Source organism: Tauraco erythrolophus, chromosome 16, assembly GCF_009769465.1.
Source record: "Tauraco erythrolophus isolate bTauEry1 chromosome 16, bTauEry1.pri, whole genome shotgun sequence".
NCBI lineage: Eukaryota > Metazoa > Chordata > Aves > Musophagiformes > Musophagidae > Tauraco > Tauraco erythrolophus.
In genome coordinates, this window is record NC_141480.1 from 20451176 (window position 1) to 20465061 (window position 13886).

The 13886-nt window shown below is 42.8% G+C and overlaps 1 protein-coding gene across 1 annotated transcript in view; it reads right to left on the reverse strand.

Moving 5' to 3' along the window:
• Positions 1-3562: 3562 nt before the first annotated feature.
• The window catches only part of PCDHAC2 (protocadherin alpha subfamily C, 2), a 54972-nt gene continuing 44648 nt past the window's right edge, over positions 3563-13886 (reverse strand). The window contains exon 6 of the mRNA XM_086621650.1: positions 3563-3865. Coding sequence (XP_086477776.1) covers positions 3563-3865 — 303 coding nt within the window. The remainder of the gene's footprint in view (positions 3866-13886) is intronic.

The window sequence follows — 13886 nt, forward strand, 5'->3', positions numbered from 1 at the left end:
AAATGAATGAAGAAAGGGAAACGAAGGATGATCCTAAACAGTATCAAAGCTGGCTGCAATCAATTTCATAATGTATTTTCATATATGAAATTTGGGAAATGCTTTCTGGATTCTACGTTCTTCCCTTATGTAAGATCATTGGAAAACTGTAATTGGATTCCCCCTCCTGTGATGTGCAATGACCCAAATACTGAGCAGCAAGAAACTGCATAAGACTGTCTTAGAAGCCTAATATAAACCGAGGTATCTTTTTAATGTCAGGATGTAATTAATATACAACATAACTCAGCCTTAATTTTTATAAAAGCCCAATAGTTTTGGTGACTGATCTTGTATGCATAGAAAACAGATTTCCAAAAACAATATACTCATATGGATTCTGAGAGAAACAAATTGTTCAAATGGTAAAAAAGCCCTTGAATTGTGATCTCCTTGTTAACAAATTCTGCAGTGTATTTTGTCCTGCTCTTTTCATTGTCAGCAACAGGATAAAATAAACTTTTGTTTCTTGATTCTCCTTGGTCTTGGTCACCTCTGATTCTCAATTCCCATTGCCGTGTGGTATCTCAACAATAACCCCCCAAACTGTGCCAGAATGTGCAAATTCTGCCACCCACCCCCCCAACGCCCCGCTCCTCCAAAAATACTCCGTGTCAAGGGTTTCTTCTCCTCCTAGACATCCAAAATCAAAGATGTCAATGGTATAATTTGCATACTAGTTTTGAAGTAGCCAAATTTCACTTAAGATGTCTCAGTATTCTAGTTGTGCTAGAGGGTTTGAATATGGAAAAATCTTTTATAATAAGGTGCCTGATTTGGAAAACACAGTGAATATGTGCAATGTATACTCTACTAGTGCAATACAGCACCTGCAACAAAGGCAGCATGGGTAAACGGAATTTGGTGTTAAAACAGGCAGATCAGAGACATACTGCAGCTCTTGCTTCATTCTGATAGAAGTAAGCCTTGGAAAACCAGATGTGTATGACCACTGATGAAAAACGAATGAATCAGATCGGCCTGTACTGAGGAAAATGCAAGCATTCAAAAGAAAAAAAAAAAAACAAAACAGTTAGAATCTAAAAATAATCAAACATTAACGATTCCTGTAAGAATCTGGGCTGGATTTTTGCCAGAGGCATTGAGGAGAACTGCTTTATAACGAGAACCAAACAACAGTATCCTTCTATGTGTTTAAGTTACCACTGTAACTCCAGTTTATAACCATTTTGGGAACTGTTGGATTAGTCACCAACTAATAAAAAAAGTACATCTAAATGTCCTTGCATAGCACACGTGCATAAAAGACCAGCTCCCTCCCCGCATTTTCAGTTTTTTCCTCTTGGCTAGCCTTAGAAACTGAATCAAGGATTCTCTTTCTCAAGTAGCATCTTTTTTATTGCCAGTAAAACGAGGCTGGTAGCAAAAGAAAACTTAAAGAGAGCACATGAGGCCGCTGGTGGTTCGTGCTTTGAGATAAGAGTTCTTTTATTAGAGTTTTATCTTCTGTGATGTTTTAAGACTTGCTGCAGGTTCTTAAAAATGAAGAGGAATTGAGGAATTGCCCTATTCCGATCTGTCAGCAGTTTGGAAACTTAAAACATCCAGGACATGTCTCAAGAAATCCAGCTGTTCTCTTTGATCCTAGATTAAAGGGCCTGTTAGATATTTTAGAGCTATGTAGTTTCTTACACAGTTCCAATTAATACGACACTTGAGCTTTATTCTGTGAATGTACAATATTGTAGAAAAGCCCTTGGAATGCCCTCATCAGCTATATTCTATTTAAAAATACATGTATTGGTTTTATAGCAACGTTCTCAACCACATTCCGTACTCCATTTATACCCTCAGGTTTAGTAACTCACAGAGCTTCAGCTTCACAGATTCTTACCAATAAATCCCAAAATGCATGCACGGCTTGATTTAAGAAAGATATTTTACTTGTGTTTCATACACAAAAAAACTGATAATCGACAGTGGCTTAAAAAATTAACACTACTCCACTTTTTCACAAGTGTACAAAAAAGAAATAATGAATTTACATTCAACGGTAAAGCTTAAAGTCCACTCTAATAATAGTTGCATTGACATTCACATACACGAGCACAGAATAAATATTTCAGGATTCTTATAAGAGCATACAGCATACATACAGTACTTGAATTTTACATAATGAGTGTTAGCAGGGTCAGAAATTCATAATCTCATAGAAAAGTTGAACTAAAATCAGAAGAGGTTGTGTGGGAGGTTCACACCAAGGTACGGCACAGAGCTAGCAGGTTAGTAAATCCATTTGTGTGAGGAGTTTGCTTCTGCTTCTTCATATTAGGACAGTTTGTTTGCAAAGGTGTATTCAAAGTGCAGATAAATGCAAAAAAAAAAAAAAAGAGAAGATATTCTTGTATTTCGTAGAACATGCAAGAGGCAGCCCCCAAGTCACCCGACAGAATAAAGCTGTTATTGGCAAGTGGCCGATATAATACAGATGTTTCAGGCAATTTTTCTAAAGCACTTTAATAGCAGCAATTGTAATTTATAATGGCTCTAGATTGACTTCTGTTTGGGTTAAAGGGCATCATATTTCTTTAACATTTACAGCTATATTTCTTTATAAATAAATATCTCAAATAACAAACAGCATAGTTAACGTTTCTTTTTTTTTTTTTTCTCTCTTTTGCATAAGTGTCGTGGAAAAAAACTCTGACCTTTTCAGAGACATAATGTGCAAAATCACGTTCGAGTGGAAACAGGGACACAGAGCATCACAGTCAGTTACATTCCTGGGATGTCAGCCCAGCCCTTCTTACGAGGGCCAGCCTTGCCAGGGGAATGCAGGGCTTTAAGGGACCATTTTCCCAATGGCTTGCTGGGTAAGAGATAAAATTTATGGTATCTTAAAAGAGCTGTAAATGTGAGGTGGTTATTTGCAGGAGTGTGTACAATACGTCATATATAGGACTCAGTATTTCCACACAGTGACTTCTCAAGGTTTGAAAAGTCTGGTCATCTCCTTTCAGACATTTCCTCCCCAGCCTGAACATCTTTGAACGGTTGCGTTCATTAGGTGTTTCCTCTGCTGCGTATTTACCAGCTCGTCTTGCGTTTTTTATCATCTGATCTCGTTATCACCTAGCTGACATCTGCACACAAAGATTTCCAATCAGATAGAGGGAGTGCACAACATTAAAACTTTTAAACCTGTCCTGTAAGTGTCATCAAGACAGGAGCACAGGAACCACAGTGCAGAGTCCAACCTCTCACTGGCTGTACTGTGAAGAGTCTCCTTTTCGGCGTAGGAGAAAGGAAACTTGTGTCTGCTTTTTAGATTCTGAAAACAAGCCAGAGCGGAGAAAAAGAGTTAACACCAGACTTAATAAAGCTTTTAAGACAAAACCTGTTAAGCAATTTTAGACAGACAAGGTGAAATTCCCACTGATTTTCTCAAGTCTGTACATACAGGAAATTTGTTAACAGTAGGAAGAAGTTGGGAGTTGCTACATAGGAGAAATCTGCCATTAGTACAAAAACTGGCTAAGTGGCTTCCTTCAGTATAAACCCCTCACTGGTCACTGTTCTCAGTGGTGCTGTTGCCCTTCTCTTTTTTCTCCTGAGTCTTGTTTCCCTTCTTCTTTTTCTTCTTTTTCTTGGTCTCTTCCTTCTTGCCAAAGGTTATGAAGTCACTTTTGTCAATTTGGCTGTTTGGTGGCTCCTGCCGGATGGAGATGATTGCGGGAGATCCTGGGATAATGAATTTGTCTGGCAACTCACCAGGACCACCTTGTTTGGGATTGCCCGGTCCAAATTTAAAGGTCCAGCTGTTGCTGTTCACACCAGCTCCCACTGGTGGGGACACCTCTCCCGCCTCAGGTTCTGAAAAAGTCAAAACAGCAAGAGAAGCTTAAAGCATCATTAAATATGAGCACTCAGTGAGTATCAGCTTCCTATTTGATAGCTATGGCTTTAGCCTGGCTCTACATTGACTCTTGGTTGACCCTGACTGCTCGTCTGGGTGTTACCGACTGGTTCTTCTCTGGGCTGCTCGATGCTAGTATGCTCTGGCTCACTCCACATACCGTTGGGCCCAACATACTCTGGATCTCACATTGTGCCTTGAAATACAGTCGTTCTCTATGTTTCTGTTGAATTTTAAGTGTGTGGAGTAAGAGATGGCTGTCATGCAGCTCACTGTAGTGTTTTCTAGCATGAAACACTAGCATGTCTAGGACACGGCACAAGGGTATGTTTGAGGGTGTCAAGTTTTTTGGGATAGGGTTAAAGGAGCATCCAGGTCAGGAGGAGTCAGCCTTGGCAGTACGCACATCCACCCTGGGTATCTCAGCAAACCATCCTGTTGGCTGTGTCCAGGATTCCTCACAGCAGGAATCATAGAATGGTTTGGATTGGAAGGGACCTTCAAGATCATCTAGTTCCAACCCCCCTGCCAGGGGCAGGGACACCCTCCACTACACCAGGTTGCTCAAAGCCTCATCCAACCTGGCCTTGAACACTTCCAGGGATGGGGCAGCCACAACTTCTCTGGGCAACCTGTTCCAGTGCCTCACCACCCTCAGAGAGAAGAATTTCTTCCTTCATGAGTTGGTGCATCCCAGAAAGGAACCTGAAAGCCAACAAGCATGTACGTATGTACGTATGCATACAATGTGGCTTATCAGCAGACATGGCCCTAAAGCAAAACCAGGAGTGAACTGAATTGCCTGGGTAGAGATACCGCAGGACTCCGTCAATCAGGATGCAGAATCCGGTCTCAGAAATATTCATGGTCTTCTTCGAGGCAAGGCTCTAACCTCCTCTCCCCTTTTGCCAGGAAATGAGGTGACTCTAATAAGAGACTTGTAAAGTTTTTCTAAACTATGAACTTATTAGCAAAATAGGAAATCGGGAAGGGCTGGTGCCAAATCTGTGGTAAGCTGTCAAGAACATAATTTATATCTTTTATTATTTACATCTAATATAATTATTTATATATTTTTATTATTTGTATCTAATAATAAAAAGATATTACTTAGTTCAGCACTAAATAATACAGCAGCGAGCTGTCAAACTGGGAAAAGTCCTCATTATTATGTTTATTTCTTCTTATTGTAATATCACAACATAAAGGCTGAAAACACCAGACTGGTGACGAACTCTTGGTTCTTTGAATTGATACGTTAGAATAGTTGATCACGACATTTTATCCAGGCAAACATAAAGTGGAGTTTTGGCCTCAGCTTTAGGCTTGCAGTATGAAGCAAGTTTTAATTTTATTTCCACGATCTTGTCAAGATTGAGCTAATCAGTTTGAAATGTTTATGTATGTTCTCCTGACAAGGACAATTCTCTGGCATAATGAGATGCAACACAAACTAGGTTCTTCTATGAGAGAAAGTCTTAGTACCTGGCTGTCTCCTTTTTTCTTAAACTTTGAAAATTCTTTGTAATTTACACAACTCTCAATTTTGAATAGGAACAGCGTATCCATTTTAGTGTCTCGTTTTAAGAGTTTAAGGGATTGTGATCAGGAGAAAGCTCAATGCTTATGCACTGAGGCTAAAGCCCTCGAATCTGATGAAAACATTCTTATCTGCACTCTAAAAGTGCAGTATCACAAACATAGGACCTGTCACACTTGTAACACTCGTAGTCACGCACAAATTCTTGCAATAGCACACAAACAATGCCAACACCGCTGATCTGATAAGTCTTGGCATCACTGTATTCTGCATCAGAGGTGCCCAGTTGAATAGGTAAAGATGCTGGGGGGAAAGAAGGAGGTGGGATCTGCATTGCAATGAAGAAGGGCTGGAAAACCAGCCAAGAAGGACTCTGTATCCCTTGGAAGAGAGGGCAAGGGCACACAATGGAGGAGAAGAAACAGAAGTCCCAGGTCTCCTGCTGGTGAAAGAGGGCAGGAAGAGGAGACAAAGTAGACAATCTAGAGGGAGGTCTCCACTGTCTTCCCAGACCAGAAGATGCTATTCAGAAAACCTCAGCTACTGACTGTTCTGTAGCCCTGTAGCAGTACTGGAGAATATTGCATTTGCTTTAGCAGCCATTTCATGCCATGACCAGCTTCTCCGGTACTTCTTACTCTTCATCTTCCGTTCTCTTTTTTTCTATCTAACAAAATAAAATGTATGTTGTGCGTGCAGACATAAGGCTCTCCTGGTTCAAAAGCTGAAGAACACACTCTGATCCTTGACAATCTTTCTCCTGTCTGGCAGCAACATAACCCCCACCGGAAAGCACAATTCCTTTTAAGCTTTTCCATACTTACACAGTACGTCCATGTTACAGAGCCAAAGAAATGCGGATACAGGACACAGCAGAACCGTCTCTGAGAGCATCTGTGTCACAGGTTCTGCACACGGAATCTTTGTAAAGGAGGTGATATGACTGCTTTTACAATGGGATGTTTAACCAAGAATTAGAAGAGCCTGTACACTTCTTCCTCCCCTAAGACTGTATTTAATGAGGAAGAAATGACTTAAAAGTTCTTTCCAGGAACTACTGAAGTTGGTTTAGTGACCTTAACCTCCCTAGTCTCAAATATATTTTCTGAAGTTATTGTTAATGTGGAAGTCCCTCTATTTTATCAGTTGTAGCTTTTCTGTACATTTCCTATGGTCTTAACAACCAACTTCAGATTTTTGACATGTTTGTCCTTCGTAACAGCAATGTCCTAGCAAGCCCTTTCATACTAAGTGCATTAATATGAACCAGGTTTCATTTGTGCTTAATAAAGTATTTTGGTCGGGTACCTTTTATATCGCTTTTGTTTCTTTGAGATGACAGATTACAAAGGTGAATGTTGTGTGTCTTGGCCTTTTTCCAAATTATTCATCAATTGTCTTCCTCCAGCAATACGAAACCGTGAGCTTTCATATTGTACAACATAAATGAAGCCCTATTTGACAAATAAATCCTTTCTCCTTCCCAACAAGCCCATGCAACGTTCATTCCAAACAACACTGGCCCAGACCCAAGGCTCTTTTCCTGTTCCTGGCAGGAAAAAAAAAAAAAACAGCTGGAGGTGACCTCACATCAGTTTTGAACCATCCTTGCTCTGGCTGGGAAGAGCCCTGGAGCAGCGAATAGTCCAAAAACTGCTCCTGAAGATAGGACACAAAATGACAGTGACTTTATATTATCCATTTTACCAAACACAGTAACACCCAAGAACAGAGGGCATCCTTAAGGTATGGTAACTCCTTTTCCTTGCATGAAAACTCTCACCATTCTCACAGGGTGCACAGACACATCTGCATTATTGAAATCTAATTCAGAACAGGCCACTGACCCTTTAATCTGGTTCTGCCTAGACAAATCCACTCACCAGATGAAGTCAGTAACGTTTATCACAAAGCCATTTGACATAATGCATCCAAACACAACGAACCCTGGCATCAGGATTCTGCCAAGCTAAAGACTAAGGGGGTTTGCTTGCATTTCTGTGTGGGTTTTTTCCCAGCCACTGGAACATGTTTGTCGCCCGTACAAACTAAGCATTTTAATACTCATTAATACTCACTAAGCCAAAGGCAACTAATTACCCTTAGAGCCGTGTGGAGAGCGAGCTCACATACAAAAAGACAGAGACAGGCAGGACTTCATGAGTTAATAGTGGGGCTTCAACAGCCTCCTCAGGAAACTTCCCTTCTACCTGATTTACGTGATAAGATGTGTGTTTATCTGTATTGGCAGGCTGGAAGGTCACAGTTCAGCTGTACTAACAATGTTGTATGTTTGGGCATTTCAGAGCAAGGATAAATGTCACCTACCACCTCATTTCCAAAGCTCCCTTCAATCTCTCTTCTGTTTCTTATCAGCAGGAATTGAACAACAAAAACTTTCCACTTTCCACTTCTTTTACATCTAACAGGATTAGTTGTACTTTTCTTGCATATTTTCTGCTTCTTATCAGATGCTTTAAAGTTGTTTATTAAACTTAGAGGAAAATCTAAATAAAGCAAATCCACCAGCTATATTTATAACACTTAGTTTAAAACACTACACTTCTTTTCTTCCTACAGCTACACAGGGGGTTTTTGCCAGAGCTCCTACATACAAGCGCAGAGTCTGGCCATTTCCTGGTGTAACTCAAAGGATTACTTTGGAGACTGCCCCTTCTCTTTATTCTCAAGGAACATGACAGTCTGCATGTTCAATGACCAAATGATTTATTTTTAAAACATAGGCATGCGGCAGAATGCGAAATCTAGGCTGCACCTGCAGCTCCTGATGCTTCTTCGCCCGTGTGCCTGCACGCTAAAACGGGAGAGGAACTTTTCACCCCTTCCATTTCCTCCTCCTGTCACCAAACTACAAGTGTCTCAGTAGACTTTAAATGGAACACAGAGCAACAGAGACTCTGCAGGCAACTAGATCACATATTCAGTCAGGAGGAAAGGACTTCTAGGTTACCTTTCAAAATATTTCTTCTTCTTCTAGACAGTGACTGTTGTCTGAAACGCATAGGCAAATTTACGTACAAAAAAACCCAACCCATATCCTAAAAAAAAACCCCAAATCCTAAAATCACCTATCTGAAAGCTTGAAGCAGTAGGGTAAAGTGCTGAGCTCCTTTTTTCTCTTCCAGAGGCATTTACGGGTCATATGCTCCACCTCTCACAGGACTTGAAAACCATACAAATCTCAGTTCAACAGCTCCTACTTGCTCTGAAAGCACCTGATTTCCCATATGTTGTCAGATAGAAAGTGTCATGTAGAAGGTCCCAGCAAGGGAGCAGGTTGCAGGTGAGCTGTGTCAACCCCCCGAGCCCAGAGCTTCTTGCTCGCATGGTCCAGGCACTCCTGATCTCAGCACACAGATTTTTTCAGTGGTACCTAACTCTCCCCATTCTCCATGCAGGGATCCCAGGCACCTACTAGAAGGAAGCGGGTCCCCAAAAGTTAGCTTGCAGTAGCTTGTAGTAGCTATAGGCAACTATTTTTTTATATTTTTTACTTCTTAGATGTCATCCACAGAGTAAGGTATCCCTTTTCTAAATTCAGCCACTGAAAAAGTAGGTATCCAATCTAACGTGTCTAATTTAGTTCTTGCTACATGAAGAGAGACAAGCAGTCTCAGAAAGCAGTTCAACCCACCCAGCACAAACATCTACTTTCAGATGCACTGAACTGTCTTTGTTCCTCTCCTCTCTCTCCTGGAGCTGTATTACCTTTGCTTCTTTAACTACAGATAAAGTCTGGACAGCTAATTTAAACCAGTTAACTTTTGGGTGTTTTGTGCAAAAGGAGCTGAATTCCACCCTCAGGAGCAAGTTAAGCAGCACCATGGCTTGGAGGATGTTGTACTAATGACCATGCCAGAGTATTTAAAAAAAAATAAAATAAAACTTGAAACGAATATCTTGAGCTGTGACAGCCACAAAAATCCTGTGCAACTATTTGCAAGATGAGGCCACTTTCTCATCCCTAATCGCTTCATGGGATTCTCATTTAGGCAGGCACTGGCATCTTCTGTTCAGAAACACCTGAGAAAGCTCAGCCATGTTGTTGAGGTTGTACCATTTCCACCCCTTAAAAGGCCACATTTGAGTTCTGACAGTGACAACCCCAGACCAGTTTAGGTCTCGAGTGATCCTCTGCTGCGAAACTCCGAAGTACGGGGTCTGTCGCTGAGATTTACAGCGCTGCCTTTTCAGATGCCGCATTTGCGCGGTCGCTCCCTTGAAGGGTTGGCTTGTAAAACCACCCGAGCCGCTGCGTGAACCGAACGGAGTCGAAACGCTGAATGACGGGTACAAATAGCCTGAAATTGAGATGTCTGCTAAATCTGGGGCAAAACACCCACTCACAGAACATGCCATCACTCAGCCCACAAATCAATATCCCACCAGGGCCGGGCAAAGATGGCAGTTTCTCTCTCACTGACATTTTTCTCTCTTTTTTAAGGGGGGCCAGGTGTTTTGTTCCTTGTCCCCGTATAGCCCCACAGCTCCAATGTGGTGTTTACCAGGACCAGGCGGTGCTCACTTCCCATAAGGCGAGCTGGCTGTAGATTCTGCATGTCATGTACATGGTCTCTACCTCCCGTGCCGCTGCTGCTTCCTTCAAGAACCTTTGTCAGAAGAAGGCTAACCCGTGTTAGAACAGATGTGCCCCTGCTCAAGGGGGAGAAGAGGAGAGCGTTTCTGTGCAGCTCCATCTCCCTGCAGAGACATCTCCGACCGCCTGACATGCTCAGCCCAGACAGCAGCTTGCTTCCATTCTGTTCCATCCCTCCCCACTCACCACTTTGTCCCCGTCTTTAAAAATTTGGTGGCTCACCGACTCAGGAGATCATTTAGATAAGAGCTTTCCATCAAACTGTCTACTATCCTTAAGTTTAAAGCAAATATTTTTCTTTTTTTTTTTTTTTTTTCTAGACACCAGAACACGCCGACTAAAGCCACCATGAAGCTAGGAACACCCTGGCATTAATCACAGACCCCTCTGTCCGCAGGTCCGAGTAGGAAAACACATTAATTAAATGAATTTATTTAAAACTGAGATCAGGCAATAAGCAGGAAGCAAATCGTGGAGAAAGCTAGTCATTAACCTGATTTCTCTCTTCCCAGCCTCCTCCACCAACGCTGTACTGACTGCAGCTTCTGCCTCTGGCAGGCTTAATGAATATTCACTGGATAAAGAGTCTGACGTTCTGCCCCGATTCTGAAACAGCACATCAAACGCAGACAGCGTGCACCGAAAAACCCTCTCCGTGTCATTTGGAGGAGCTCTGCGGACATTCTGGCTTCCCTGATCATCCCTAAGCCTTTTTGGGATTAAAATACCCATTTAATCTTTTTTTTTTTTTTTTTTTTTTTCTCCAAAAAAAAAAAAAGAACCAACAAAAAAACCCGCAAAACCAAACAAAATCACAACCAACAAAACAAGCAAATAAAAATCCATCATCAGCATGATAAAATGACAGATACTGAACTGAAAGACAGAGAAATGATTCAGTCAGAGCAAAGCTGAACCATTTTAACTATCAGTTTGCCAAGCAAGCCTAGCCTAAGGACTATGTCAATTTGCTGTGTTAAAGAAAAAAAAAAATTAAAATAAAGAATTTTCACTCTCTGCCCTTCCATCTGTTTGACCTGTTCTGCACTAACAGTTCAGAGACAGGAGGAATGGCCAAAATGACAACTTTTCCCCATCAAGGAGCCTGTAGCTTTAATCCACGCCTTGGATTTAAAGTCAGTAACATTAAAGAGGGTAATTATAGAACATATGTTGTGGGCAATCCATAACCCCCCACTGCTCCGATATCCAGATACAAAGCAGGGGGTGGGCACGGAGGTCATTTCCAGCTCAGTCTCAAGTTACTGCTCATGCTGCCATTTAAATTTAATTTAAACGGAGATTATCTATCTCATTATAAGAAAACACTCCTACATGGCTGTGTATTGAAAGAAATCGTCTCTCAGCTACCAAATAGCCCTGCCAGCATGTTCCTGAGATACGTGAAAGCAAAAACTGATTTGATTCCTACCACAGCCTGCATGGCCAGAGCAGCACACGGGCTAAATGGCCTCTTGCAGCTGCTGAAGAAGCAAACAGAGCCCAGGGTCTGCAGCCCCCAGCTCCTCTCACTCTTTGTTCACTAAAAGAGGCTTTTCTTCCCACAAAAACATCAACCTTCTCAGGTTAACATCCTTCTGATGCTCTGCTTGTGCCCAGTCCCGCTCCCATGGTACAATTTGTGGTGGAAAGCACCCGTTAGGGCTTGCTCAGCACAAGCTTTAACCTTTTCCTCACCAAACCAAGGATTAATCTGCTGTGTCACTGAGACAGCAGGCACACACATCCGCAGTGCTCCGTATCATCTTTCCAGCTCTAATTGGACGCTGGCCTCTGGGGGACGCAGCGCATGAATGGTTGTGTCACATGCAGACAATATATATTTTTTTATATATATATATTATGTATCATTAATATATGTTACACATTAATCACATATCTAAAAAGATACATTATACATAGTATAATTTATATATTTGTTACATATATTAATCCGTATAAGGTAGATGGATTTTCATTTGGGCATTTCACCATGTCTGCAGGCCCTCAGTGATCGTTAGAGTTCATAGTTGAAAACAGCCTTCTCTCCCCTAAAAAAACCCCGATGATTTTTATTGGAGCAGGTGCAGCGGAGGGCCACAAAAATGACCCAAGGGCTGGAGCACCTCTCCTGTGAAGACAGGCTGAAAGAGTTGGGGTTGTTCAGCCTGGAGAAGAGAAGGCTCCAGGGAGACCTTCTAGCAGCCTTCCAGTACCTGAAGGGGCTACAGGAAAGCTGGAGAGGGGCTTTGGACAAGGACGTGTAGAAACAGGACAAGGGGCAATGGCTTTAAACTGAAAGAGGGGAGATTTAGATTAGAGACAAGGAAGAAATTGTTCCCTCTGAGGGTGGTGAGGCACTGGAACAGGTTGCCCCAAGAAGTTGTGGCTGCCCCATCCCTGCAAGTGTTCAAGGCCAGGTTGGATGAGGTTTTGAGCAACCTGATCTAGTGGAAGGTGTCCCTGCCCATGGCAAGAGGTTTGGGACTAGCTGATCTTGAAGGTCCCTTCCAACCCAAACCAATCTATGATTCTATGATCTTATAAATCGTTGTAAATACAGTGTGGGCAGCTCAGAGCACCAGCTGTTCTGCCCTTGGTTTAATGCAAACAGTAAGGTAAAGGGCAGCGAATAGCACAGGAAAACTGGACTCGGTGGTGAGGGAACGGCTGTGCCCTGCAGTACCTGGGCAGGGAGAGGGCAGCAGTGGCATGGCAAGTGGCTGGGGACAACGTTTCGCCTGAGGACCCACAGTGGGTTGGTCTCTCCCCCATCTCCACCAAAGAACAGGCTTTTCTTTTCTTTCATGTCATCCCGGGTGCTGTGCAGCCTCCTTAAACACCCTAAACTGAACCAACTGGAGAAGCAATCCAGCTATCCGGGCCCCTGCTGAGGGCTGATTTTAGGATTGCCAGGTGTCACATCCCCCAAACAGGGACTTGGAGACAAATCTTTAAAAACGGAGATGTCTGATTTGTGGCTCAAATTTCTCCCTGGATGTGACCAGGATGGTGGTGGCATTCTAACTGCCTTCAGTCGACTGGTGCTGCGTAGGGGTGGTGCCTCTATTATATAAAGCCATGAAATATTGTGAAGGAAACAAAAGTCCTTCCAGAAGCCAAAGCTCCAAATGGCAGGAGGACAGGAACAGACCTGTGCGACGCTTAGTCTGTATCGTGGAAAGCCAAGACTGGTGACCGTGTCCTGTCAAATTTAAATAAAAAATAAATTCATTCTCACATGCAAGCACTTTTATGTGAAAGACACCAGGCTCACAGACCATCATAAATCCTGCTGTGAAGGTGAAAAGGAGGAAGCAATTCCTGGCTGCTGCTGCAGCCTCTAACAGTATTCAGCAGACATCCCCCCCCTGCTTTCTGCCGGCGGAGCTATTGAACCGAGGCCAAGAGCACAGACATGCTCTCTATCCGCTGGAGGCCACTCTGCTTCTACAGGGTGATCGCAGGATCAGCAGCTCAGACTCAGAGGGCTGGAGCACCTCTCCTATGAAGACAAGCTGAGAGACTTGGGGGTGTTCAGCCTAGAGAAGAGAAGGCCCCAGGGACACCATCTAGCAGCCTTCCAGTACCCGAAGGGGATACAAGAGAGTTGGAGAGGGGCTTCTGACAGGGGTGTGTAGTGATAGGACAAGGGGCAATGGCTTTAAAATGAAAGAGGGGAGATTTAGATTAGAGATATGGAAGAAATTCTTCCCTCTGAGGGTGGTGAGGCACTACAACGGGTTGTAGCCCAGAGAAGTTGTGGATGCCCCATCCCTGGCAGTGTTCAAGGCCAGGTTGGATGAGGTTTT